General features: G+C 46.8%; 1 protein-coding gene across 4 annotated transcripts in view; it reads left to right on the top strand.

The window, feature by feature from the left end:
- Positions 1 to 27,455, top strand: part of RALY (RALY heterogeneous nuclear ribonucleoprotein) — an 88,604-nt gene extending 61,149 nt beyond the window's left edge. Inside the window, exons 3-10 of one of the 4 annotated variants that reach the window (XM_030826713.1) lie at positions 19,264 to 19,528; positions 20,743 to 20,815; positions 21,000 to 21,047; positions 23,055 to 23,221; positions 23,885 to 23,998; positions 24,211 to 24,413; positions 25,691 to 25,739; positions 27,094 to 27,455. In XM_030826713.1, coding sequence (XP_030682573.1) covers positions 19,273 to 19,528; positions 20,743 to 20,815; positions 21,000 to 21,047; positions 23,055 to 23,221; positions 23,885 to 23,998; positions 24,211 to 24,413; positions 25,691 to 25,735 — 906 coding nt within the window. In that variant the 5' untranslated portion in view covers positions 19,264 to 19,272 and the 3' untranslated portion in view covers positions 25,736 to 25,739; positions 27,094 to 27,455. The remainder of the gene's footprint in view (positions 1 to 19,263; positions 19,529 to 20,742; positions 20,816 to 20,999; positions 21,048 to 23,054; positions 23,222 to 23,884; positions 23,999 to 24,210; positions 24,414 to 25,690; positions 25,740 to 27,093) is intronic. The other 3 variants (XM_030826714.1, XM_030826711.1, XM_030826712.1) reach the window with 3 other exon arrangements.
- Positions 27,456 to 27,662: the final 207 nt, after the last annotated feature.

Raw genomic sequence — 27,662 nt, 5'->3', positions numbered from 1 at the left:
CTTTAAATTTGCAAGTTTATACGGTGGATTGTTCAAAGCACATCTGATCGCAACACAATCCTGTGACATAGAGGTTCTTTTCCATATATCATATGAGCACGTTAAGGTTCAGAAAAGAGATGGTGACTTGTCCAGGGTTTGACGGCAAATTAGTGATAGACCCTTTTCACAGGTGCCTAGTGCAAGGCCGACATTTAGTAGATGTTCAAATTTTTTTTTTTTTTTTTTTTTTTTTTTTGAGACAAGGCCTCACTGTGTCACCCAGGCTATAGTGCAATGGCACAGTCATGGCTCACTGCAGGTCCAACCTTCTGGGCTCAAGCAATCCTCCCACCTCAGCCTCCCAAGTAACTGGGACTACAAACATGTACCACCATGCCCGACTAATTTTTTAATTGCTTTAGAGACAGGGTCTCACTACATTGCCCAGACTGGTCTTGAACTCCTGAGCTCAAGAGGTCCTCCTGCTTTGGCCTCCCAAAGTATTAGGATTACAGGCGTGAGCCACCATGCCTGGCCAAGAAATATTTATTAATTGAAAATTTTGATATTTAGGATTACAGGTGTGAGCCACCATGCCTAGCCAAGAAATATTTATTAATTGAAAATTTTAATACATTATCAGGGATCAACTTATGGTCTCCTAACTCTTTGCCCAGTATTCTTTCCATTAAGATAGCTTGGCGGGGCCAGTGGTTGGGCTTCATCTCAGGGTGACCAGATAATAGAGAGAGGGCTGGATCTCTGTCACTATTGATATTGCTGACAAGGATGGCATTTTCTGGCCTTTGCTGCTGTCCTTATACATACTCCCCACTACAGAAAGCCCAGATTCAGTAGTCTCTGGGCTGCAGACTCAAGCTTTTGTTGCCTTTGCTCCCTGTAGTATACTGAACAATGACACCAGTGACCCCCAGCTTCTCACTCTGCCTTCTTCTTTATTTTCCTTCTCATCAGTGTCTTGCGTCTCCTTCTGTTCTGCTGATGGATGAGGAATTTGAGCTCATCTCACAAACATCTGCTACACGGTTCACTGTTAAGGAGTTGTTGTGTCACATACCTTGGGAAACCATTTACTGAAAAACGCCCACCTAGGATTCTTTCACCTGTTCGCTAGCAGAAATTTCACTGGTTGCTAGTGTAGTGCTGGAGGCTGGGATTGCAAAGATTAATAAAACAGTCTCTGCCTTCAAGGAGTTCAGAATTTTGCGGAGGTAGACAGATGTGTAAATACAAAAGTGCAGCAGATGTTGCAGTAGAGGTCAGCAGAGAGTATCTGGGTCCAGAGGAGGGAGTGGCTGGATCTGCCTACGGGGTGGGAAACAAAAGCTTTCCCAAAGAGTTTTCTACAGGGACGTCCTATCAGTGGGTTTCTACTCAGAAAACTCCTGGCCCCAGCTACCACCACCATATCAGAAATTGGTTCCAGGCCAGGCATGGTGACTCAAGCCTGTAATCCCAGCACTTCCGGAGGCCGAGGCAGGTGGATCACTTGAGGTCAGGAGTTCGAGACCAGCCTGACCAATGTGGTGAAACCTTGTCTCTACTAAAAATACAAAAATTAGCTGGGCATGGTGGTGCATGCCTGTAGTCCCAGCTACTTGGGGGGGCTGAGGCACAAGAATCGCTTGAACCTGGGAGGTGGTTGCAGTGAGCCGAGGTCGCACTCTAGCCTGGGCGACAGAGTGAGACTGTCTCAAAGTAAAAAAAAAAGAAATTGGTTACAGTCGTACTTTATTGATGAAGCTGTCTCTCTCTTAACCTTACCCAATGTTGAGTATGATATTTTGAGCTACCTGTTAAATGGGGGCAATAGTAATACCATTTTCATTTAGAAAATTCCTGAGCACTTAACTTGCATTATCTTAACATTATCTCATTGAATTCTCACAACAGCCTTATGGAGAAAGTACTGTAATATTATTCCCATTTTACAAATGAGAAAACCAGGCACAGAGAGGTTAAATCATCTACCCAGGATCATACAGCCAACATATAGCAGAGCTGGGATTTGAACCCCAGGTAGTCTGATTCCAGAGTCATTTTCCTAAAACAGCCCCAAAAAGAGCCATTGTGACCTTGATATAATTCTTACCTCAAAGAGTTGTAAGGATGAGAATTTAAATACTTAGCAATGTATCTTCCATGTAATAAGCATTTAATATAATGATCATTTATATTACAAAACATTCTTTCATAAATGCTGGGGTGGATTGGGCTGTTGCAAAGATATTGCCTTCCTGTCTCTCCAGCTTTTCCTGGCTTTAGCATCTATGCAGCCTGCCGCTTTGTATCTTAAACAGCATAGATAAGGAAGGAAGCAGGGGTAGGGCATGGGGTCTGTGGTATGTGGCTCTGCTGGAGTTCAATTCAGCAGATACTCCCTAAGCACCCACTCTGGGCTAGAGCCTGTCCTGATGGCAGTGGGGATGCCAAGATGAAATAGGCTGTGGTCCCTGCTGTCCAGGAATTCACAGTCAGTCTGGGAGGAGAGATGACACTGAAACAGATTATTTTAATACAGTCTCCTCAGATGGATCTTAGCCAGCACATCAGACCCCACTGCCCACGGCTCATACCACAACTAGCAGGGCAAGAATGCCTTGCTATTATATTGATTGTTAAAATAATAATCCTGTTAATATCTTTGACATCATTAAAGTCGCTGTTACTAATGTAGAAAGTAGTAATATCTTAGAGAAGGTCAGCAGCTACTCAAAAGAGACTTTTAACATACTCAATTGGAAAAACCTATTTTATTTTTATGGGTGGGGGTGTTCCAAACGTGCAGGTAGGGCTAAGGGAGTCCTTGGCTTGAGGATTATACTGTGGGTAAGGATTTATGTCTACCCAGCCTCCCTCCTGGCCACCCAATGTGCTCCGTAGTTATCACATACTTTATAGCTTCTTGTACCCAGGCACATTTTTTTATTTGGCAGAATGAGCAAGAATGGGGGAGGTAGCTTTCTGAGGCAGAAAGTCCCTGCCAGGAGAGGCAGTGACTGAGTGTCTGCTGAGATTGGCAGGGGCTATTGCCAGGACAGCTAGGGCTTCGTGGAGTGTATGTCTTATTGCATCTATTACCTCCAATTAATGGATCCATGGGCACTATTGGTGCTTCTACCACATGCCTAGCAATGTGCCCAAAAATCTGTATGCTGCTTGAGGAGAGAAGACTAATACATGAGACAAAAAGGGTTTGGCACAAGATGAGATGCTCTGCTCAGGGGTTGGATTGGTGGTTCAGATGCTCAGAAGCTATAGGGACTTATGAGTGCCTCCTTACTGAGCACTGGGCTGTGTACGACATCAGAATGGGCGATGGCTCACTCTTCAGTGTCCACAAAGCCCTTTCTGATCTGATCTCGGCTAGGCGCTCTAGTATCATCGGCATCATTTCTTCTTACATCCTGGATTCTGGGCAAACCACAATACATCGTATTATTCATTAAATGTGGGATCTCTGTCAAACTTCTGTAACTTTCCTTATGCTGTTTCCTCTCTTACCTGTATGTGGGTTAACTTCAACTCATCCTTCAGGACAAGATTGGAACTTATTAATGACTCTTCTTGTCTGAGTCTTCTCCCTTTCTTTCTGTCCCTTAGGTAATTGACATGCCTCCAAGTTCCTAGTTGCTCCTGTCATAGACCTCATCAAGATGAAACATAGGTTCTGGTTTTCTTGAGGTCTCCACCACTGACTGGACTATAAATTCTTCCAGGGGGGAGATTGTACTTTATTAACCTCTGTACTTTTATACAGTGTCTGGCAGTAATAGGTGGACAATAAATGATTTTTTGATAAATGAGTAGATCTTTTTAGCATGTTATTCCTCTACGTAGGAACCTACAGTAACTTCATGGCACTCAAAACTTTGTAGACTCAAAAACTAGTAAACACAGTAGACTATACATCTTCACATATACATGAAAACAATAATGAGGATTTGATTTTCCCTACTAATTCAACTCTGCTCTCCCTACCCACCACCTGCCCAATGTGGTAATACATGATGCTGCGAGGTTGCCATGAAAGTGGCATTCATTGGAGATAACAGTGTAAATTGGTATTACACTTTTGGAAAGCAGTTAAGCAATGTGTTGCCAGAGCCAATAAAATGTCCATATATTTGACCAGTCATTCCACTTCCGGGAGTCTGTCCTAAGGAAATAATCTAGTTTATACAATAAGCTTTCCCTCAGATGCTATTGTTTATAATAGTGAGAAATTGGAAAAAGCCTAAAAGACCACCAATCTAAACTATGATAAATCTACTCAGGGAAAACCATGAGCTTTTAAAGCAGCAGTGTAAAAAATGATGCTTACCAAAAACCATGCGGCAGTAAGGACAAATATGCTATAATATATGTAATAAATGTGTTATAATGCTAATTGAAAAAATTAGGCTACAGAGTTGAATGAGTTATCTAACCATGTAATCCAAACATAATGTGCAAGAAAAACACTGGAAGGAAATACACGAACATGCTAACAGTTATGTCCCATAAAGGGGTGGGGGTTAGATGATTTCATATGGTAATTTCAAATAATAAACATACTCAATATAATAGCACAAATTCTTACCCAAATTATTGGTTAAGAATTTTAAAATAAACCAGCCAGGTGTGGTGGCTCACGCCTATAATCCCAGCACTTTGGGAGGCCAAGGCAGGCGGATCACGAGGTCAGGAGATGGAGACCATCCTGGCTAACACGGTGAAACCCTGTCTCTACTGAAAATACAAAAAATTAGCTGGGCATGGTGGCGGGCGCCTGTAGTCCCAGCTACTCTGGAGGCTGAGGGAGGAGAATGGTGTGAACCTGGGAGGCGGAGCTTACAGTGAGCCGAGATGGCACCACTGCACTCCAGCCTGGGCGACAGAGTGAGACTCCATCTCAAAAAAAAAAAAAAAAACTCTGATCTTAACCTGTTTTAAACAAAGAAATGATATGGTAATATTACTCTGGCGACAGTAGAGGACTATTTAAAGAATGGTAATAGGAATGGAGAGAGGGGGGCTACATTCTAAAAATATTGAGGCCAAATGAGGAGGGTGTGGTGAATAACAGTATGTGGGGGAAACGTATATGCCTAATAGAGAACATTGGCTCAAGGAGTTTAATGAGATATCCAAGGTCACACAGCTAGTAAGTGGCTGATCCTGGATTTAAACCTTGTTCTGTCTCTGTCCAAAGCCATGCCCTTTCTCCTGCAGCTGAGACGCCTATTACAGTTTTGGAGAAACTTTTTTTTTCTTTTAACCAGTTGCAGTGTAGAAGCTTGTTTAGTGTAGCACCTCCTTTTTTGAGGGGAAGGGGGCCAGGAAGGGTTAATTCTTTCTAAGACAATGAGAAGGGGGAAAGACCATAGATACCAAAGCTGCTTCTATCATGATCAGTTGAATTGATTAGTTTAGAAGTTCACTGGGCATTGGGTGTGTTATACCTGTCGTTTTGAGGGCTGTTTTTTGTGAAGTTGCAGTGGTTCATTGGTTAGCTTTTGTTTGATGCTTGGCTTATGGTAGCAGGGCCTCTTGGACATAAGCATGCATATGTATACCATATTACATGCTAATGAACATTTTGTTCATTACACCAAGTTTATTAATGATGCTGCTGCTGTGGGAGTGAGAGAGGGGTCAGGGTGGCAGCCTCAAACAAGGGACAGTGTCTAAGCTGCTCTGAAAGGAAGGGTTCACCTGAACCATACAATGCCCTATCCCCATACTTACCTCTCAATGACTAATCTAAGAAAAGGTGATTTTGAACTTGAGTCTATCCTTTGGAGTATGATACTCATCCCTTTGGAAGAACCCATTTCACATTGACATGTTCACTCTCTGACCTTGGGCATGTTTTCTGCGCTAGGGTTTACTCTCTGCACTAGGGTTTGCCTAATAGAGAACATTGGCTCAAGGAGTTTAATGAGATGTCCAAGGTCACACAGCTAGTAAGTGCTGATCCTGGATTTAAACCCACTAGGGTTTACTCATTTATAAAGTGAATGACATATAACCACTCAGAGGATTGTTGTGTATAGATTTGGTAGCCTTAACTCGTGAAGAGGCTTGTAAGCCACATTAAAGGATTTGAACTTGATTCTTTATGGTGGGAAGCCCTTGAAGGATTTTAAACAGGAGGTGGCAGGGGCACACTTGATTGATTACACAGGAGGCAGATGCTTATTAATGTTTGTGGAGTTAACGTTGTTACCAGGGAGACAAAGGCAGAGTGGCTGTGACTGTGGCATCATTCTCAGTGGTCCCCTTTAGACCAAACGTGGCACTGTGGGAAATGATGCTTAGAGCCGTAAGTTATGTTTGGATCAGCACCCTGGAGAGAAGTCACCTCTTCCTTCCTTCCCCTGTCTGAATGTGAGAAATTTAAAATACATGTTGATGCATATGCTGTCTTATAGGGTCAAGCCTTTGGGGCTTTGAGGGGTGCCATTCAGTGTGTTCAAGGAGAAGGATTGTTGTAATGAGGAAAATACTGATTCTGCATGAAAGGATTTTAATCAACTGCCCTGATACCTGAGGGACACAGCACTTGGCTGGAGTGCTGAGTTGTGCACCATCCAGCCCTTGCTTCCAGCCTACTGGCTTCCTGCTTGGGTGCCTCTGTCTAGGAAGACCTGCAGCAGCTATCCGTCCTGTGAATATTCCTGTCTATGCTTATGTGGCACATCTCAGGTAACAGAGCATGTTATCTCCTTTGAAACCTCACCACAACCTGTGTTACAAGGATTTTTATCCCCGTTTTACAGGTGGGGAACTATGAACCTCAGAGAAGTCAAGTGCCTTTCCAGGTCATACAGCTAGTAGACACGGGATTCAGGCCCCAGCGCTCTACAGGCAAGGAGGACTCCAAAGCTAATAAGCCCCCATTACTATTTTAACTTAGAGCTATGCCTGTTGTGGTAGGAGTTAAGCCTCCCTCTCATACAGGTTGGGAGTTGAGGACAGGATGCACTACCATGGCACAGCCTTCTGCACTCTTACTCAGAATACAGCAGCCACGGAATGTAGGAGTTCCATCAGAGATACCGAATAGTGAGCAACTGGGGGCTTCTTGAAATACCAGCCCCTGGGACCCTGTTGCCCAGCAGGGGAGCCCAATCTGCTCTAGCGGGTCCTCAGAGCACAAGGAGGCCTTGGTGGGAACCTTTGCTTAGCATCGTCTTCCACCTAATTTCTCAAGTTGTATTCCTTATGAGCTCTGGCAGCTGCATTGTTCCAGATGCTCATTTATTTATTCATTCAGCACTTAGTAAGTACCTACTCTTGTCTTTCCTTTTATGTTCAAGGCACATTTCCAAATACTAGAGTTTTGGTGACACACTTGAAGAGACTTTATTGCATCCACCGTGATAGTATTTTTTTTCCTTGATCACAGTTCAGCTCTAGGTTAATATTCCATTAGAACTGACCACCTTCTCTTTTGTACTCACATGGAAGTTACTGCAGGTTCCAACAACAACAATAATAATTGAGGTTGAGCATCCATAAGTTGAAAATCCAAAATTCTCCAAAATTGGAAACTTTCTGAGTGCCAACATCACATTCAAAGGAAATGCTCATTGGAGCATTTCAGATTAGGGATGCTCAGCCAGTTAAGTATCTGCAGATATTCCAAAATCTATAATCTGAAATACTTCTTGTCCCAAGCATTTGGATAAGGAATACTCAACCTGTAGCAGCAGGAGCTAATAGATTCGCCTGCTGTCTGATGTGCTGGACACTGTTCTGAATGCTTACGTGAATTATTTTATCCTCTGACAACCCTAGAGATATGTATTGCTATCTCCATCTTACAGGTAAGATAGACACTTCGCAAAGGTCATGTCATAGCCAGTTCAGTAACAGAGTGAAGGCATTTGGTTTCAGTTCTCTCCTGACGACATTCCATGTCCTATCACACAGGAGGAAGGATTCAGGCTTTGGCTCCTGCTTGATGTCAAGCCATGTATTTAACTCCTACACACAGCAAGCTTTACCTCTCTCTACACTGTGTCATATGACCCACTCAGCTCTGAGTTATGCTGAAAGATAACACTACATAAGCTCAAAGCAAAAAGCAGTTTTGTACACTGATGAAAATTTGACCGCGCACATGGAAGATTGAGGGTGCAGTATTGTGCCTTTGAACACTGGTTAAGAGCTACTCAATTTGCCCAGTCATAGTCTTAGGTAAGTACAGTAGCATTCAGGAATGAATCTGTTGTCCATTCCTCTCAACTCCCTAGATGGAGAGAGAAGACTGGTTTGTAAACAGCCATGATACAAGACAGAAAATGAGAAAACGTTTTCTTCTCCCTTTCACCTTCCTGTCTGGTTTCCTGGTGTTCGTCAAAGTATGGAGAGAGGGTCTGGAATACCAGACTCTTCAGGAATATACCCCCAGGCTCCAGGAAAGTGGTTCCAGTCCCCCATTAAGCCTAGATTGTCTTCTCTTGCAGGATGTAGCATGACATAGAGCAGAGACCAAGATAAATCACCACTAGAAGTGTTTGGTGGCAAGTCCTTAGTCTGCCTATCCCCTTCTCTCTTAAGAGAGAGACAAGAAAAGGAAAAAAATTGGATAGTTTTTGTAAATTAGTCTGACACCAATGTCTAAAAACAATCAGGCTCAAGGACTTGGAAAGAAATGAAGTAAACTTCATGTTTTCTTTGCTTTGGTTTCATAGAAGTTCATGGTTGGGCAAGAGTGGCTTAGAGCTGTGTTATTCAAAGTGAAGTTTAAAAAGCAAAACAAAAGAAAAAAACTGGTTCTTCACCACAAATAGTTTTGAGAAGTACTGACTTATTAAGTTAGTGTGACAGTGTGAAAAATAACCTCAGTCTTTTGATTATGAGATTAATAATACCTGCCTCAGAGTACTGTTTTGGGGATTATTTGATGGTAAATAATATTTTGAGTACTTAAGATTTGCCTACTGCTGTGCACTGTATGTGTATTATTTAATCTTCTCCACAATTCTGTAGTAAGTTTTCTGAAACTTTGACTAGGTTATAGGACTTGCCAGAGGTCAAAGGTGTGGTAAGTAAGCAAGTAGGTAGGATTTGAATGGGAGTTTTGTGGCATGTTCTGTGTAAGGAGCCTGTTCCACATGAGGGCTCACTTGTCACTGTACTTTCTCTGTATCACAAATGGTAGAGATCTGCTTTCTTTTTCTATCACTGTCCCTAACTTACTTTGTTACCTTGGGCAAGTCCCTTTCTCTGAGACTTAATTTTTTCTTATTCACCCTCAAGGATATGCCACATGACATAGGTTTTTATTCCCTAGATCATGTGGCATATCCTAGGAACCAGGGACTTTATTCATCTCTGGTTCCACAGCATCTAGCTAGATAGGCCTGACATATAGTGAGTATTCAGTACTGAGGCCATTGGTTACTCTAGAGGATCTGTAAGCCTCCTTTTACTCTCTACTTTCTCTGAGCATCCTACATACTTTATTCTCTGCCTTCTCCACCCTTCCTCAACATCATATTTCCTACCTAGTTCATAGGACAGCATGACCTTATTTGCTTATGTCTGCCTGTCGTAAGCAGTCTTGATCCTGCATACTTTCAGACAGCCCACATGGTACCCATGTTTTTGTCTGTGAAATGTGTCTAGGATAAACCATCAGGGATAACGCAAGTTAAAGGGTAGAAGGGGCCTGCTCACAAAATCAGAAGAACACTCTTATTCCATTCCTACCCAGTTGGGCCTGGGCCTATGGCAGCCCTGCCAGGCCTGAGTAATGGCCATAGCCTGGAGCAGGGTTTTCCTTGAGCTCCATCGGGGTTTCCAGTAATTGGAACATGGTGCCTTCCAACTTGTAATGGATGGCAAAACAAGACGGGCATTTGTCACTGCCTGACTTCCCTGTGGGAAAGAGGCTCGTAAGTCACAGCTGACAAACCCTTTGATGACTTTTAAACTTCATTTACAGAAAAGAATAGCTATAATCAACCAACAGCAAGCAGTGACTAATCTTGCCACATTATCACTGTGAAGAGCCAACTCTTAAGGCGTAGGAAGGGGGCGGGGGCCATCCCCAGAGCTCACAGCAAGTGCTGATTGGCTCTTGGACTTGAGATATGCCTTCAGCTAGGCCCTGTGAGTTTATGCTCAAAGGATCAGTGTTAGGAGGTAGAGGAAGAAACTGACCTCCAGGCAGATAACAGGGCATGCCCAGTTTTGAAGCTGTTCTGGACCAAGATTATGAGATCAGCTCTGGTCTTGCACATATTCATCCTACCTCTGCCATTTCCAGGCTTGAGCGAGACCAGACACCAAGCTTTGGTTTCCTCATATGTGAAATGGTCACAACATATATCATCACTATCTCATGGCAGAAGGCTTAGTGCAGTTCCTGGGATGTAAGTACTCCACAGGTATTGATGATGATTATCATGATCACGTGTTTGGGCCTGGAGTACCTTTTGTGGTCACATGGTTTAAAACCTAGGTCATATGGCATGTCAGCAAAGCCAGGACCATTCTTCCTGTGGATGGGGGCTCAGTGGGAGCAATCTAGTGGAATGGGAATAACACAGGCTTTAGAATCAGACAAGCCCTTCGGTCTTTCCGTCCAAAGCATGCAACTTAATGTGACTGTAGACAAATTAAGCTGTTTCTGAGTCTCACTTGTATCTGTAGAGTGCAGATGATACTATATATCTCATTAGATTGTGATCAGGATTACAAGAGATTATGCCTGTAAAGCTTTCAACTCAGTGCCTGGTATGAAGTTCTACATATTAAATTGTGTGTTCCCTTTTTGTTCTCCCTCAAGGCAAGAATAAGTATGCATCTATCCAGGGAAGCAGGAGACAGCAGTGAAGACATTCTTGTATTTTGAACTTCTATTTCCAGCTCTGTGTACAGGAGGAAGAGGAGAATAAGGGGATCAAAGAGGAGAAAGGGATACATTTTGTATATTGTTCCTCCCTCCTGCCAGGCCTCTTCTGGTGTCACTACCCAATGGGAATTCCTCTTAAACACTCTCCCTTTTGGTAGAGCCTTCCATGCTGCTCCTACCCCTTCTCTGATCTCTCAGACTACTTTGCCTGGGCAGTAGACCGTCTCAGGGCACGTGTGCCTTGTGGCCATGGTAGATGTCCCCTGCTGGATTGGGATTTGCTTGAGGTCCCAGACCAACTGCTGGATAAATAAATAAATAAATGATTGGTTAGTTAGTTGATAATACCCGGCCCATAATTAGCTCCGTGTTCGGTTATTTATAATTACAATCAGATGGATAAGTCTGTGTTTGGATGACTTATTTGGCAAAAAATAAAGAGGTTGACAATCATTTGTAGGTCCTTAATTCTAACTCAGTATCGAGGATTGTAGGCGTAAGTTACCTACCCATCCCTCCTTAACATAGTTCCCCTTCCTGGAACTATGAAGGGGAGCATGTCACAGATGGTAAGCCTCAGCCTAAGGCCACAGACAAGAGTAGAGGTAGTGTTCAAGATGCAGGGAGGTTGGGATTATATACCCAGAGCATGCTATGGGGAGATAACTGAGGCCTGTCTGTTTCTGCTTTGGGGTATCCTCTCAGGGCCTATTAGATACGGATACCAATGTCAGTAGTACAGGACTAGGACTGCACAGTACAGTTGAGGGGTGAGAATGACTCAGCAAAGCTGGAACCCCCTCCTGGCCGGTGTTCCGTCCTCTCCCAGCCCCATACAGTAGTGGTTTGACAGGAATGGGGCGGGGACACCTTTATGAAGTTCCTAGGTTTGGTTGCAGGTACTAGGACAAGGGAGAGCATGCATAGCCTCCCTACTCCCCACCGCCAACTCCCTTACTCTCAGGCAAAGTGTGGTACACAGGGAGATGACATAGTAAAGAACATATCATCTCAGGGCTGGGATGCGGAGGAGCTAGAGTGCCAGGCTAGGTTCATCTGTTTTCATAGAGCATTTGGGTTATCCAGTTTCTTAATACCTGCTAGTCCCACCCATTATACCGGCACTTTACTCATATTATCTCCAGTTCTTATCCTAATTCTGGGAGGTTGGTATAATTTCCATTTTGCAGTTGAGGACTCTGAGGTCCAGCAAGTGAAAGGATATGGCCACAGTTACAGTTTCAAGTGATAGGTCTCGGATTAGAACTCAGTCCTGTCTGACTCTAGAGCCTGAGCTATTTTTGCTATTGCATGCGCATTTGTCCTTTGTTACTAAAAAATCGTTTTTAAAAAACAGGTTCCCAGAGAGAGAGGGCTTCTTGAAAAGCAAGTAGAGCAGAAGACTGGTGAGCACTGTGTTTCCCAGCATCTCCACAGTGCCAGCACAGAGGAGGACACTCAAGAAATGTTTGTTAAGTGAGTGAAGGAGATAGGAAGTGGGTAATAATAGAAATTGGCATAATCCATATCCTTTGATAGTACATGACAGATGCAACAGAGCACTTTCACATCAATTAGCCTATTTGATTCTTGTATCAGACCTGAAAGGTAATCAGGGAAGAGATTTCTGTTTTCAGATTAAAGACGAGAAGGCCTAGGGAAGTTACATGACTTGTTGCAGGTCACATGACTAAGAACAGCAGAGCCAAGGCCAAGCCTTCTGGACCTGTAGCCTGCACTGCTTACACTTCACCCATCCAGGAGCTTTTGCTGTTTGACATGCAGGGAGCTGACTCATGAGAGTGGGAATGGTCAGGAACTAAAGAGTATTCCTTGGGAAATTAGTTCCGTCTGGCCAGTAATAATCATTTGGGCACTGCTAATGAACCAGGGCTTGGCCAGTTTAATGAGATTAATAGATGTTCTGTCATCCCTGGCCGCCTGGTAAAAGCAGGAGCGTCTGGACCAAGGAGGCCCTGGACACTGATGAGTCTAATTGCTTGACTTTCTCCAGAAATAGTTTTCCCATCACTAGTAGCTATTTTCCTTCCGAACCACCCGGATGTCCCCAGGGTTATCTAAGGGCAGAGAGCTGGCCACAGGCTGCTGTGACCCTCATCCCTGTGCAGGAGAATAAGACAAGTCTCTTGTCTGAACCAAGACAGAGACTATAAATAGCATTGGGGGCATCAAGACCTAAAGCAGCAGCTCCTCCCTTGAAATGAGCATTCTTCACTGAAGAGATTCAGTGCTGGCGAGGATTTACAGAGTTCTTTGAGTGTCTGAGACTAGACTTGATCTGATAGGCAGGATTTGGAGCACATGAGGGGTGACAAGGCAGAGTTAGAGTGTTAAGACAACCATTGAGACAGTGGAGTGGAGAGTGTCGAGTAAGAAGCCTTGATTCAGGACCCCTAGCTACACTCCCCTCACCAGCTGGTTGGGTTGACCTTAAGTAAGTCACTTACCTTTGCTGATCCTCTTTTTTTTTTTTTCTTTCGTTTATAAAATGGGGCGGGATGGGTGCAGTGGCTCATGCCTGTAATCCCAGCAGTTTGGGAAGCCAAGGAGGGTGGATCAGGAGTTCGAGACCAGCCTGACTAGCATGGTGAAACCCCATCTCTACTAAAAATACAAAAATTAGCTGGCTGTGATGGCGGACACCTGTAGTACCAGCTACTCAGAAGGCTGAGGCAGAAGAATTGCTTGAACCCGGGAGGCGGAGGTTGCAGTGAGCCAAGATCGTGCCATTGTACTCCAGCCTGGGCAACAGATGTCTGGTGAGAGCCCTCTTAACAGTTTCATGGACAACCATCTTTTCACTGTGTTCACACATGATAGAAGACACAAAGTAGCTCTCTGGGCCTCTTATTTGTTTATTTTGTAGATATGGGGTTTTGTGATGTAGCCTAGGCTGGTCTCCAACTCCAGGCCTCAAAGGATCCTCCCACCTTGGCTTCCCAAAGTGCTGGGATTACTTGTGTGAGCCACTTCCTGGCCTGGGGCTCTTTTTTTTGTTTTTTTGTTTTAAGGCATTAAACTCATTCTTGAGGTCTTTCCCTTCCCTTTGGGACCTAATCACTCCCAAAGCCCCACTTCCTAATACCATCACAGTAGGGATTAGGTTTCAACACACAGATTTGGTGGAGGAGGCACATTCATACTATAAGAGATATAAACTGGCTTTGTTCACTAAAATTCTGTGCAACTGTGAGGAATTGTAGTAGAAAAGGGAAAGGACGAGGACCAAGGAGAGCGTGTGTGGCTGACTCAAGGTAACATCATCTTGCCGGGGAAGTCAGAACCCAAGGCATCCCTGTGCCATGTGCAATCTTGCCCCTGCAGGTGCCTGTTTTTGAGGTCCTGATTCCAGTTCTGGCTTTGCTCTATTAACCAATTACCTTGCTTCTCTGAACCTATCTCAGTTTCCCTATGTCAAACACCTCCTCACAGGGCCGTTGTGAGAATTAAATACTGTAATACTGTGCAGCATTCAGTAATTAGTGGCTGTCCTTTTTTTTTTTTTTTGACAGAAAGTCTCCCTCCGTCGCCTAGGCTGGAGTGCAGTGGCGTGATCAAACAGTTCTCCTGCTTCAGCCTCCCAAGTAGCTGGGATTACAGACATGCGCCACCATGCCCGGCTATTTTTTTTTTTTTTTTTAAGTAGAGACGGGGTTTCGCCATGTTAGCTAGGCTGGTCCTGAACTCCTGACCTGAAGTGATCCACCCGCCTTGGCCTCCCAAAGTGCTGGGATTATGGGCGTGAGCCACTGTGCCCAGCCAGTGGCTGTTTTTACTGTGACAGCTCTCTGGGTGTCTCATTTACCCAAAGTTCAGAGGTAACTTTTAGGGCTTTTCTACCTTTGCAGACCCCTGTCACTTTTCTCCACGTTCAGGCTTGGCTCTCCTGTGTTCAAAAACAATTTCCAGCTGAAATGTTTCAACTGGAAAAAAATGAATTTGTTATTGCCACATTTCTTCTGCTCTTACTAGCCTGGAGAAGCAGGCCCATCCCTTTGAGCTGTAAATTGCATTTCAAAGCCTGTTTCCCTAGTGGATTTTAATTAGCTTAAAAGACCCAGCTTTTATGCAGCAATTGTTTCTCCTTCAGGTAAAGGTGAAGGCACTGATTGGGGAGCCAGTCCCCAGTTTTCTCAAACATAGCATTTTTTTTTTTTTTTTTTTTGAGACACTGTGCTATCTCCCAGCTCCTCAGTGTCCTGGGGGCCTGTCTCTTACCAGCCCCAAGTGAAAAATGGAATATAAGGACCCTAAACTTAGCGTCAGAGGACCCATGGGGTAGTCTTGTCCCTGCTACTCACTAGCTGTAGCATCCTGGCCAAGTTTTTACTGTGGGTAAAACTTCTGTTCTTTTGAGTAAGAGCATTTCTAAGCTCCATGTGCACACAGGTCCCTGCTCATCTGACATTGCAGAAGTCTCTAGGAACAAATTTGCTTCTCTCCCTCCCCCAGCCACCAAGGGCAATCCTTCTACCCACCTCTCCTCAGTTCATTGCTAAACCTAGGACCCCTGGGGGCTGCAGACACCTTGCTGTCAATTACACAGCTAATCCGTGAGGCAGAGCTTGGCCCAGGGCAGGAAATAGCTTACCAAGTCAAGTAGCTCCTGCTGAATGGATGTCAATATTTTCTAGGGCTGCCACTCTAAGCTAGGGGGGAACCTTGAAAAGCATAGCAAGAATTGGGTGGGAGGGATTGAGTTGGTCTGTGGAAGTGGGTGTTTGGATGAAAGATTAGAAAATGGTATCTGGGACCTCTGCCCCAGTGGTCCTAACCACGTAAGGCAGCCCACAGCTAGACCTTATCACCACCTCCTGGGACATACGTTTAACCACTCCCTCCCTAACATTGATTGAACACTTACTGTGCCCCGAGTTTTGTCAGGCCTGCCCTATAACATTTGCAGGGCAGAGTAATAAGAGTACAAATAGAGACCCATGTACCATATGTTTAAACATTTGAAGGTTCTGAGTGAAGCTAATAAATTGTGATGTTCCTAACAACCTGGAATACCATGTCTGAATTTAGAATTCTTGGACTCATTAGGATTCTGTACCTGAACCTGGCAGTTCAGGGAGACCTAGCTTGGCTCTACCTCCTTTTCATTCTCTTTCCCACCTCTATCCCTCACTTAGAGGAGCCTCATCAACGTGTGTGGTCACTCAAGCCTTTGTACACCCCCACAGATACCTGTCTCCTTGGGCTGAGGGAGTCCACACAACAGTAGCACATCCTGCCTTCCAAAGGAGTGTGCAGGGCATGAAAGTGAATATGGGGCTGTTTAGACGAGGAGCTCAGAGGTTGGGTACCTAGAGCATGCCATAGGTGAGCATTTCTCGTTTTAACTGCAGATTTCTGACCCAGAGCAGCACTTGCAACCACATACATACACTTCCCAAGTCTCTCCTCTATAGATCAGAAAACTGATCTTCATATGCCATGGCTTCTGGCTGCCCCTCCTTGGCATACAGAATGTGTTCCACTCTGACCTTTACCCTCATCTAGAATGGGGTTCGCAGATGGCAGTATTGGAATAAAGAGGTGCAAGCCAGTGTAATTACAAGATCTTGTGGAGGGCTTTAGGGTTTGCAAAGTCCTTTTATGTACATCATTCCAAACCCCAAGGAATGAGAGAAAAGACTGGCAGGGCCAAACCTTAAACACTTGGCTCACCAGTCAAGGTGAGTACTGATCTCGTCACAATACCACGAACAGCTGTTCAGCAAATGCTTCCTGCTCAGTGGTGCTTGTGGCTCCCAGTAGAGGTCACTCTTTGTATCTCCATCCACACCGCAGGCTTGGTTGACTCCCTCTAGCCAAAGCAAGTGGCTTCTCCCTGGGCCAAAACTATAGCGCTTTCAGCTGAACCACCTAGGAGAGAATCATCTGATGCCCACACAGGGGCCCTATTAACTTCTTGTATACCCATGGATAGACAAGGAATTAACCCTTGAATGGCTTGTCATCCATGTGGGAGAGGGACTGTCAGCGAAAACTGTGAGGAATGGCAAGCCCATGGGAACAACATGCCTTGAGCGTTTCCTGCCTCATATGCACAGTGTGTTATTACCTTTGTGTCCTTTACTGCCTGATAAGTGTAGATGAGTGGAACCATAGGTAAACTGAGTAACAAGAGTCTGTCTCTTTCCAAGTCAGTTCCAAAGCTGGCACCAGCCCCTTCATCAGTAGCAGTGATGGGACCCTCTCAGCCCCTTTCCTTTATCTGAGATAATGCACTCCTGACTCCAGTATATCCATTGGGTTCACTTTAAGCCTAACCCTGGGAGCAGTTTCTTCCCACGTTGGGCTCAGGTCCAGCCTATGATTTCCTTGTAAACAGTACCACCTGCTGGTCAGAACATGCCAGCTTCCAGGCTGGGAGGATTTAAGAGAAAAAGAGTCTCTTACCCCTAGTGGGATAAGAGATACAGATGTATCTTTTCCAGTTCACTGAAAAGAAATCCCCCCAAAATATTAGATAAATAGGCTGGCAGACTGATGAAAGTTTTTATATATGCTATTTGGAGTCTTTTATCACCTGAAATGGCCTTAAGGTTAGGTTATTGAGATAGGAGGATTCCAAAAGGGAGTGACATCAGCCCATACCAATGAGCAGAAGACTGCGCCGGGAACTGCGAATGCCAAGGCTTAACTTGAAGCTTTTCCTACTGAAATTGAGCTTCTCTCCTTTCCCCTTCCCTCTTGGAGCCTATGCCCAGCCGTAAACTGTATGGGAAAAATTTGTACAGCCCTTTGGGGTAAAAGACCTGGCCAAAATAGAGAGAGCAAAGGGTAGGTGCAGTCTCATCTCTAAGCCAAACAGAACAAAATTTGAACGAGTTAGTATTAATATGGGTAACTAAAAAATAAATTTATTAAAAATAATTCTCAGGTGAATGAGCTGACTTTCTGTGGTATCTAAATTGGTTTTAGCTCTGGGAAGCAAAATGATAAAGTTGAAAGAAATAGACTTTAGGGACAGACTGACCTGAGTTCGAATGCTCATTACTAGTAAGTTAATGAACTTGTCATTCAGTTTCTGGTAAAATATGAGTAATCATGGCATTCACCTGTGGGATCTTGGGATTATTCAGTATTGTATGCCACCCTTAGCCCATAGCGAGTGCCTGGTGAGGCTTTGTATTAGTCCATTCTTGCACTGTTAGAAGGAAATACCTGAGACTGGGTAATTTATAATGAAAAGTTTAATTGGTTCACAGTTCTGCAGGCCGTACAGGCTTCTGCTTCTCAGGAGGCCTCAGGGAATTTACAATCATAGTGCAAGGTGAAGGGGAAGTAGACACGTCTTCATATGGCCAGGGCAGGAGGAAAAGAGACAGTGGGAGGTGCTACACACGTCTAAACAACCAGATCTCACGAGCACTCACTATCATGAGAGCAGCACCAAGGGGGAAGTCCATGATTTCAGTCACCATGATCCAGTCACCTCCCACCAGGCCCCACCTCCAACACTGGGGATTACAATTAGACATGAGATTTGGGCACAGACACAAATTCAAACCATATCAGGCTTAGCTAGCATACCCTTTTCAAAATGGCTGGTAGCAATTCAGACGGGTCTGTGTCTGGATCAGACTAAGCAGTTTTCTTTTCTTTTTTTTTGTTTTAGACAGAGTCTCGCTCTGTCGCCCAAGCTGGAGTGCAGTGGCTCACTGCAACCTCCACCTCCTGGGTTCAAGCAATTTTCCTGCCTCAGCCTCCCGAGTAGCTGGGATTACAGGTACCCGCCACCACACCTGGCTAATTTTTTGTATTTTTAGTAGAGACGGGGTTTCACCGTGTTGGCCAGGCTGGTTTCGAACTCCTGACCTCAGGCGATGCACCCGTCTCGGCCTCCAAAGTGCTGGGATTACAGTTGTGAGCCACCATGCCTGGCCCCTGCAATTTTCATCATATGGTGGTAGTCTAGAGTAAACATCACTTGCAAATACCATGTGACCATGGTTCTACATTGAAGATCTTCAAATTTAGATCCTGAATGGGATAACATTTTAGATAAGCATTAAAGGAGTAGACTCAAAAGAATTAGAGTCAAGCAGATCAGGGAGTCAGATCCCAGCCCTGCCATTCACTAACATTGTGGCTTCTCTGAATGTGAGATTTCTCCCTTGTAAAATGTTGTGGTTCTGCATATCATGTGAGTACCAAATGAGGGAATGTATGTAAAGCACCTGGCATGAGGTCAGCAGCCAATATGTGGCAACTCTTGGTAATAATGATAAGAAAACAAGATGCAGGAACAGGTAGGCTGGATGCTATAAGGGTTAAGGAAGGTAAGAGGCAATTCATTTATCCAGGATATGGGCCATGGGCAGTCCCTGAGCCCAGCCCAGGGACCCAGCTTCACAGAGGCTCTTTTTCTTCAGGTGGGCACCATGTCCTTGAAGATGCAGGCAAGCAATGTAACCAACAAGAATGACCCCAAGTCCATCAACTCTCGAGTCTTCATTGGAAACCTCAACACAGCTCTGGTGAAGAAATCAGATGTGGAGACCATCTTCTCTAAGTATGGCCGTGTGGCCGGCTGTTCTGTGCACAAGGGCTATGCCTTTGTTCAGTACTCCAATGAGCGCCATGCCCGGGCAGCTGTGCTGGGAGAGAATGGGCGGGTGCTGGCCGGGCAGACCCTGGGTAAGCCTCTCTCCACTATATTCTCCTAGTATTCTCTACAGTAGCTGCTATCACTATCCAGTTCTCAACCCCCTTCTCTCTTTCTCTCACTGCTACCACTGCTCTGAGATTTTATAAATTTATAAGCTATGTTTAAGTTAAGTAGTTATAAAATTAATCCCTATAGGAAAGAATTTTAGAAGCCGCTGGAAAACACTTCTGACCTGTCTCTGCTTTCTCAGAGCTTCTTAGTGACAGGCTTTACAGTTCCAGTTAAAATGCAGATTCTCCAGAGAAAGAGAACAGAGTGGCCTAGAACAGCCTGTTACACCGGGTACAGATGACTTAGGTTAGAACCCTTTCTGAGAGCGAGCAGGAGGGCCTGAGAGCACAAAGACAGTGTGAATACGCTTGGCTTTGGTGTCATGTCCATGTGATATGACTATGCTAGTGGTCTCTCTTGAAGTATGTACAGTGTTCATGCATGTGCATTTATTCCTGTGTATATGTGTATGTTTGAAAAGGGGTATCTATATGTGTTTTTTCCTGAACAAGAAGTATATGGATTGACTGAACATGTGGAGATATGTGGACTCATACCTTTGTATGTATAGGTGTAGTGTGTGTGTGTGAGAGAGAATATATTTGAATGTGTCAGCAGATATGCATATATTCATTTGCCAGGTATTTACTGAGACCTTTTCATGTAGTAAGGACTATTCTAGGCATGAAGGTGTTTGGTAGAACATCCATGTGAATGTGCATTGGCTCATTTGCATGTGGGTAGTTGTCTATACTGAGTGTACTTGAGAGTACACGTTACCTGTGTGTGAGTTTCTTACCTGGATATGTGAATGTGTGTGTGAGGGTGGCTCTATGTATGTGTTCCCATGTACCTGATGTGTTACGCATTTACGTGAGTGTATTTGAGAATGCACATAGGAATACTCCACGTGTGTGTGTGGTGGGGCGGTGGGGAGGACATGTTTATGAGCATGCATGGATGGATCTGAAAGTGTATGGACATGTAAACAGGCATATCCATGTGATACCTGGATATGAATCTAATGTTTGAAGATTAGATATATGAAGACCTTTGTTGGCACCATCAGTGAGCAGAATCCATGTGTATACCGTGTAAGCACATAAATTGCTGTGTGTGTGCATGAGGGTGATGTGTGTGGGCACACTACTGTCATGCTAGCATTCCAACTCTGCCTTCTCCCTCCACACAGACATCAACATGGCTGGAGAGCCTAAGCCTGACAGACCCAAGGGGCTAAAGAGAGCAGCATCTGCCATATACAGGTGGGGCTGTCTGACTGTCTGTCTGTCTGGGTGGGATGACTCTCTCTTTCCACAGAGGGAGTAAATGCTGGTGTGACAGTGTGCTGAGTCTAGAACTTGGGGAGGTGTTTGGAGATGAGGGCCTGTGGAAAGTGGGCTGAGTGGCCGTCCCTAAGCTCCAGCCCTCTCCCCTTTGTTTCCCCAGTGGCTACATCTTTGACTATGATTACTACCGGGACGACTTCTACGACAGGTGAGCAGGGGAGGGGCGTGCCCAGGCGTGAAACAGCCAAGCTGGAAGGGTCCTGAGAGATTGTTGGTGCAGCCCACTGAGTTCTCCAAATGAGAACCAAAGCCCAGAGGTTTGCCAGGGGTTGCTCCACCAGTCAGTGGCAGAGCTGAGACTGGGGTCTTGTTCTGCAGGTGCCCAGGCCAGAGCTCCTACCACCATACAACACTGTCTACCATGCTAACTGCCCTTTTTCCTTCTTGTCCTTGGGTGAGGCTCAAGGAGACCGTGTAGGCAAGAGCTATATAAATGTGGCCAGTTGGAATACACAACAGGGTACAGCGCTGGTTGCAGGGAGTTTGAGCCCTTCCCTCTGTGAGGTGCCCAAGCAGCTGGTAGGAACCCCAGAGCTCAGTCTAAGCCTCTTGGGTTTATATTTAGAGACAAGAGGCCAGCAGCCATTTGGAAGTCTAATTAGTCCCTGGCGGCCTGTGGCCTACGCTGCACTCCCAAGCCCTACCCAGACTCCAGCCCGGAGGCTGTGGGCTCCCACTACAACAGCACTAGCCACATTCTTGAGTAGAAATCATGGTAGACACTAACTCAAATGTCTCCTCCTCCCTGCTTCTCTCCCTCTGTCCAGCTTAGCCCACCTCAGGCAGCCCAAGAAGAACAGTGCCTCTCTGAGCATCAGTCGTCCACCCCCATCCCCACCCCACCCCTGTGAGTGGTTTCAGGAGAGTGTGGGGTAGTGGAAAGTGTCTTAGCCTGGGGGTCAGAAGATTTAGATGCTAATCTCAGCTCTGCCACTGAATGGATTATGTGATCTTGGGCAAATTCCCTTCCCAGTTTGTGAAATGGGCTTGCACCAAGTGATCTCTCCAGGCTCCTCCAGCTCTGGGATTCTGTGGTTCAGTGATTCTGACCAAGGCCAGAGCCGTCCCCTCCCCTTGGGGGCAGAAATGCAGGGTCTGGGATCGGATCCATTCCCAGAGACTTCCATCTGCAGCCATCACCACCTCCAGGGAGGGGCTCCCTGAACAAAGGAGCCCCAAGGAATGGGGCTTTTGCCCAGCGATGGCAGGTTTCCTGGCCGTTGTCAGGAAAATTGACCCAAAGTTTACCCCCTGGGCTGCGATTCCCTGAAAAAGGTAGTAGCAACAGATGTCAGAGAGACCGCTTCTCAGCCTACTGAGTTTCTGCCTGGTCAGCTGGAAAGGAAGCCCTCCTGGAGAGGGCTTGGAGATGACTTTGGTTGGGGGCAGTGCACAGCCTGGGAGCCCTGGGGGGGTTCTGATTGAGCTGCCCAACTTTGGTACTCTACCAAGCCCCTGGCCTTTGCTCTGGAATGGAGTATGAAGGGTGTGGTGATTAAGGAGGTCAAGTAAGGAAAGGGCTTAGAGTTCAGTCTTACGCCTCTGAGGTCATGGGCTCGTGAGTTTAGGGTCTCAGTACCCTGACCTTTCACATCTATTACACGTTCTAAAAGTGTGTTTTTAACCGAATTCTTTCATGCTTTGCCCTTGGGTGGACACTGAATGTGGCTAGCCATCCTCATTTGGCATATGGGGAAACTGAGGCTCAGGTAGGCTCAGTTGACCCCCACTCTTGTACCTCTCTATTTCTAGCTGGGGATTTGTGCTGCTTTGAGATTTGCAAACTCTGAGCAGAGGTTGGGATGGCAGTTGACCAAGCAAAAGCCAGGTCATGTAATAGAGCAGGCCTGGGTGCCAGGGGACCTAGGGATGTCTCCTCTTTTGAATGGGGTATAACTACTAACACCTGCTCCCTTGCCTGCCCTTACTGGGCCTGGATGGTTGGAGAGGTTGTAGTGAGGTAGTGAGGATCCCAACAGCCATCAGGGTCCGGAAAGCCCTTCCTCTTCACTCCAGGGCTTGCTAGGAGCCAGCAGAGGTGTGTAGTGCAGGCCTCCCAGCCCCTCACCAGCCACACACGTTTGTAGCTGGAGCTGCAATACCCCCCTGGTGGCCACAAACCATGCTGCAGCCTCTGGCCCATCTGCCCTCACAGGCTCTTCGACTACCGGGGCCGTCTGTCGCCCGTGCCAGTGCCCAGGGCGGTCCCTGTGAAGCGACCCCGGGTCACAGTCCCTTTGGTCCGGCGTGTCAAAACTAACGTACCTGTCAAGCTCTTTGCCCGCTCCACAGCCATCACCACCAGCTCAGCCAAGATCAAGTGTGAGTGACTATATCATATTCCTAAGTAATTTGCATTTTTATCATTAGCAAAATAATAGAATCACATTTTTTTACATTGGAAAATAGATAAAAGAACAAATCTTCGACAGTTCTGCTGCTCTAACACAGCCAAGTATTTTCATGCATTTCTAAGACGAAACAGCAGATGTTTTAGGAGGAGGGGTTGGGTTGGGCACAGAGAGTCCAGTGCTGGATATGGGGCCCAGTGAAGAAATGGTGCCATCTTTCCTCTAGTAAGGATAAGGACAGGTCTACACAGGCCCATTACTCCACATTCACTCTGGTACACACATACTGCTTAACTAAGCACCCAGGAATTCAGATTGCAAAAGACACATGTTCTTGCTCAGGTGCACACAGAAGAGCACACCACACATACACACCTGTGCTCCTGTCTGTCTTTGGTCCCTTTCAGAGTTGAGAGATCAGGAGAAAAGATAGCCAGGTTCAGAATTGTGTGCTGTCACTGTAGGGATGGACACCAGGTAGTCTGAGGAGGAGACCTTTTTCCTGAGCAGGGAAAAAAAATAAAAAATAAAAAACATAACTGCTTTCCTGGTTGAAAGAACAGGGCTGAGGTTTTGTGCTAGTGTCAAGCCTCCAGCCCCCTAGGTGACAGCCCTGTCCCCCCTCCACTCCCAGTAAAGAGCAGTGAGCTGCAGGCCATCAAGACGGAGCTGACACAGATCAAGTCCAATATCGATGCCCTGCTGACCCGCTTGGAGCAGATCGCTGCGGAGCAAAAGGCCAATCCAGGTCAGCCTCTGAGGATTCTCACCCACCTCCATGACCAGGGCACAGGGCAGAGCATGGGGAAATAGTACATGGGAGAGAGGAGCTAGGGTGGCCCTGCAGATCCCAGACCACCTGCACTCACCATGCCGAGGCCAGCTTCCGCTAAGGTGCTGCCCTAGACAGCTGCCCCAGGCTGAGTTTTATTCTCCCCTCCTCCACCCCTTCCCCTCAAGATGGCAAGAAGAAGGGTGATGGAGGTGGCGCCAGCGGCGGTGGTGGTGGCGGCGGCGGCGGCAGTGGTGGTGGCGCTGGCGGCAGCCGGCCACCAGCCCCCCAAGAGAACACAACTTCTGAGGCAGGCCTGCCGCAGGGAGAAGCACGGACCCGAGACGACGGCGATGAGGAGGGGCTGCTGACACACAGCGAGGAAGAGCTGGTGAGGGCCTGGCCAGGGGCACGACTGGGACTTGACTGCGCTCCTACTCTCAGGAGGCCAACAGGGGAATGGGCAGCCTGAGCTGGTTGCCCCCACTGTGAACTCCCTGTTCTCTCCTTCCCAGGGGTTCTGGTCCTGGGGGAAAGAGGGAAGAATGAGCAGGGGGCACTTGCCTATCTCAGACACCATCAGAAGTCCCACTGAGGCCTAGGGCAGACCTCCCCCAAGTGCAGGCACATTCTGGCCTCCGGTTTCCACTTGAGTTGGAGAAGGGGAGATTCGGACATAAGGGAGCGCACACGGCCTGCAGAGCTTCAGAGCAGGGCTGGGGTGGCTTGTGGAGGCCACAGCCAGGAGGTGGGTGTCACCTTCACATGAGGATTTTCTAAAAGCCATTGCTGCTCAAGCATGAAGCAAAAGCTGTCTCATAAGGGGGTGAGCTCCCCGCCTATTACTAGAACTATTCAGGCTGAGGCTGGCAGGCCATTTGACAAGGAGCTTATGCTGAGTGGGAGGGGAGACCAAACTCTGCGTCTGTGGGATATGGGTTGTGCACTTGCTGCTCATTTACTTGGTGAGCTCTCATTGAGCACCAAGACCTAGACCATACTCTCTAACTTCACGTAACCTTAACAAGAGCCCTGTACTATGCAGAGTATTCTGTTACCACATTTTACCCTGTGAGGAAACTGAGGCTCAGAAAGGCTGAGTGGTGTGCTCAGGGCATCAGCTCGTAGGGACTGAACCAGGGTTGGAGTCCAGACTGACTTGCTGGATCTGCAGCTTTCTCCTTTTCAGCACTGCTGGGTTCTATCGTGAGAATAGATGGGCTCATGGCCATGACAGTTAGGAGGTCTGCCTTAGGCTAGCTCATCTCTCCTTTGAGTGTAGCCCGATCCTTTATCTTATTTTCTCAGGCATAGCAGTGTCCATAAAGGCCCTAACAAAGACTTGGATGCCCCCAGAAATGGGGAGCTCACCAGTCTATAAAGCTTTCAGTCTTCTCCAGTGCAGGCTCTCTGCACAGAAATGGGGCTCCTGCCACTCCCAGAACAGCCTTCACTGGCCCGTGTGGGGTCCTCAGACCACCCTCCCAAGTTCCCAAGCCAGCGTTGTTGGCTGGTCCCATAGTCATTCCCCTTGGCTGTTCCTGCCTCTTCTGACTGTGTCCTCTAGATGCTCTCTGGACCCTGAAGTTTTTCTGGACAAATGGCTCAGGGCAGGACTCAGAGCTGGCAATGAGTGATGTGTGGTCTCTCTTACCTCCTCCCTATCAGGAACACAGCCAGGACACAGACGCCGATGATGGGGCCTTGCAGTAAGCAGGTACAGGGGTCCTGTCCTGATGGGCAGAGGGTGGGGAAGCAGTGAAGTGGAGGTTGTGCCTTTTCCTTGGATTGGGCAGGAAGTGTCATGAAGCATACCTGGCCAGGTAGCACTGACTATGCCCAAGAATGAAGTCCCCTCCATATCTAGCCATCCCATCACACCCCTTTATGCGTGGGGCTTGCCATGCTGAGGAAACAGGTGCTGTAGATGGGCCAGCCGGGCCCACCTAGCAAGGGTTCCTTCCCTCAGCACACTCAGCCATGTTCCCTGTCTCTGCCCTTGAGGAGCTCCTAGTCTGGTAGAGGAAGACATAAGCCATTACATAACACCTAGTGTGAGCAGGATAACAATAGAGCAAGGCCAGATCATGGAAGAGATGATGTGTAGCTGAACCTGCTAGTGATTGAGGAAGCAATGTTCCACACCAGGGGAATGGCCTTAGCCATACAGAGCTGTGACAGTCCTTGGTATGTGGTGAGGCCAAGAGCCTCCGTGGCCGCAGTGCCCCCCTAGTTGGTAGAGGACTCTGCTTATCATCAGAGGGTGATGATTGTGAAGGGCTGTATGTGTCCGGCTTAGGGGCTGGGATTTGATTCTTTCATGGGGAGGAAATGCCCTGTGTGACAGGAGCTGCACCTGCTTTCTCCGAGTTCATCTTCAGTCCCACAAGCTGATGATTGTACCAATATTAGATGTGGAAACAGACACTAAAGGGTGCAGGGAGATAAGGTAGTAATTGGTGGAGCCTGGATTTCAGCCCAGTGGTGTGTGACTTCAAAGCCCACTCTCTGGCCGCTGTTTACCATCTACTCTGCCCTACCTTAAAGGAAAGCCAGGCCACACCTAGCTCTGCCTACTACTCTCTGACCCATTCCCTTGGGGTGGCTTGTGGGGAGGAAGGTCTCAAACACTAGTGTTCCCAGGGAGGTGTCTGCATAGATAACACATTTATGCTGTAGTAAGATATCCCACCAGCAAAGGCTTCCAGAAGAGCTTTAGAAAATTCTACATATGCAGTCTTCTTTTGGAACTTCTTGGTTTGTTTTGCCTGGGATGCAAACAAACCCCCATATCCAGCCATCCTGCTACACTTTGTGCCTGGTGCTTTCCAAAGCTTGTTAGAATAGTTCACAGGTGAGTTACATGGGCTCAGGTGAGGAAATGGAGGTTCAGAGAGCGGGTGAGACTTGCCCAAGGTTACATGGCCAGGAAATTATGAGGCCACAGCCAGAGTGCAAGAATATCTCTGTCTCCAGACATCATTCCACCCTTTCTTCCCTACCCGTTTTATCAGCACCAGGGTCTCTTCCTCTCAGCCTTAGTCTCTTCTTTGTCTCTCTCTCTTTCTCAGCCTGACAGGAGCAATGGCCACCAGCAGGTGAAGGGCATCGCTGCCCCAGGCCTCAAGCTGGGCACCCAACCCTGGATGCCACCCCCCAGCGGGTACCAGAGGAAAGCTGGCAGCAGGCGCCTCCTCCCCCAACGCATCCCAGCCAGTGCCATGTCCTCTGCAGGTGGAGTTACTGGCCTACTCCTTCCCCATGAGCCCTCCCTGTCTGCACTGCCCAGGCCAGAGGGTAGAGCACAGGGGTTTCCCCACACTGCCTCCCCTCCCCAGGACACTCCCAGGCTTGGGTTTTTTCTATAGGTTTGGCGGGGGGCCACAGGGAGGGGACCCTGACAATAAAGAGATTGGATCCCAACCTGTTCTGAGATGGGATGGTTTGTGTTTTCTCATGAAGATATCCCGGCCCCTCTGCCAACCAAAAAGCTGGTCTAGGGTGCCTAATACTGATCCATCTGGACCTTAGTGTCCTCGGTGGTGATTAAAATGGCCAGTGGGGCTGGGCCACTGGGGAGGGTTGGATATGCTGGCCCATGAGCATCTTGCTGGCTGAAGTGTCAAGCAGTTGTGACCCA

This window comes from Nomascus leucogenys, chromosome 13 (assembly GCF_006542625.1).
Source record: "Nomascus leucogenys isolate Asia chromosome 13, Asia_NLE_v1, whole genome shotgun sequence".
NCBI classification, from domain to species: domain Eukaryota; kingdom Metazoa; phylum Chordata; class Mammalia; order Primates; family Hylobatidae; genus Nomascus; species Nomascus leucogenys.
This window is presented reverse-complemented; position numbering and strand designations above follow the sequence as displayed.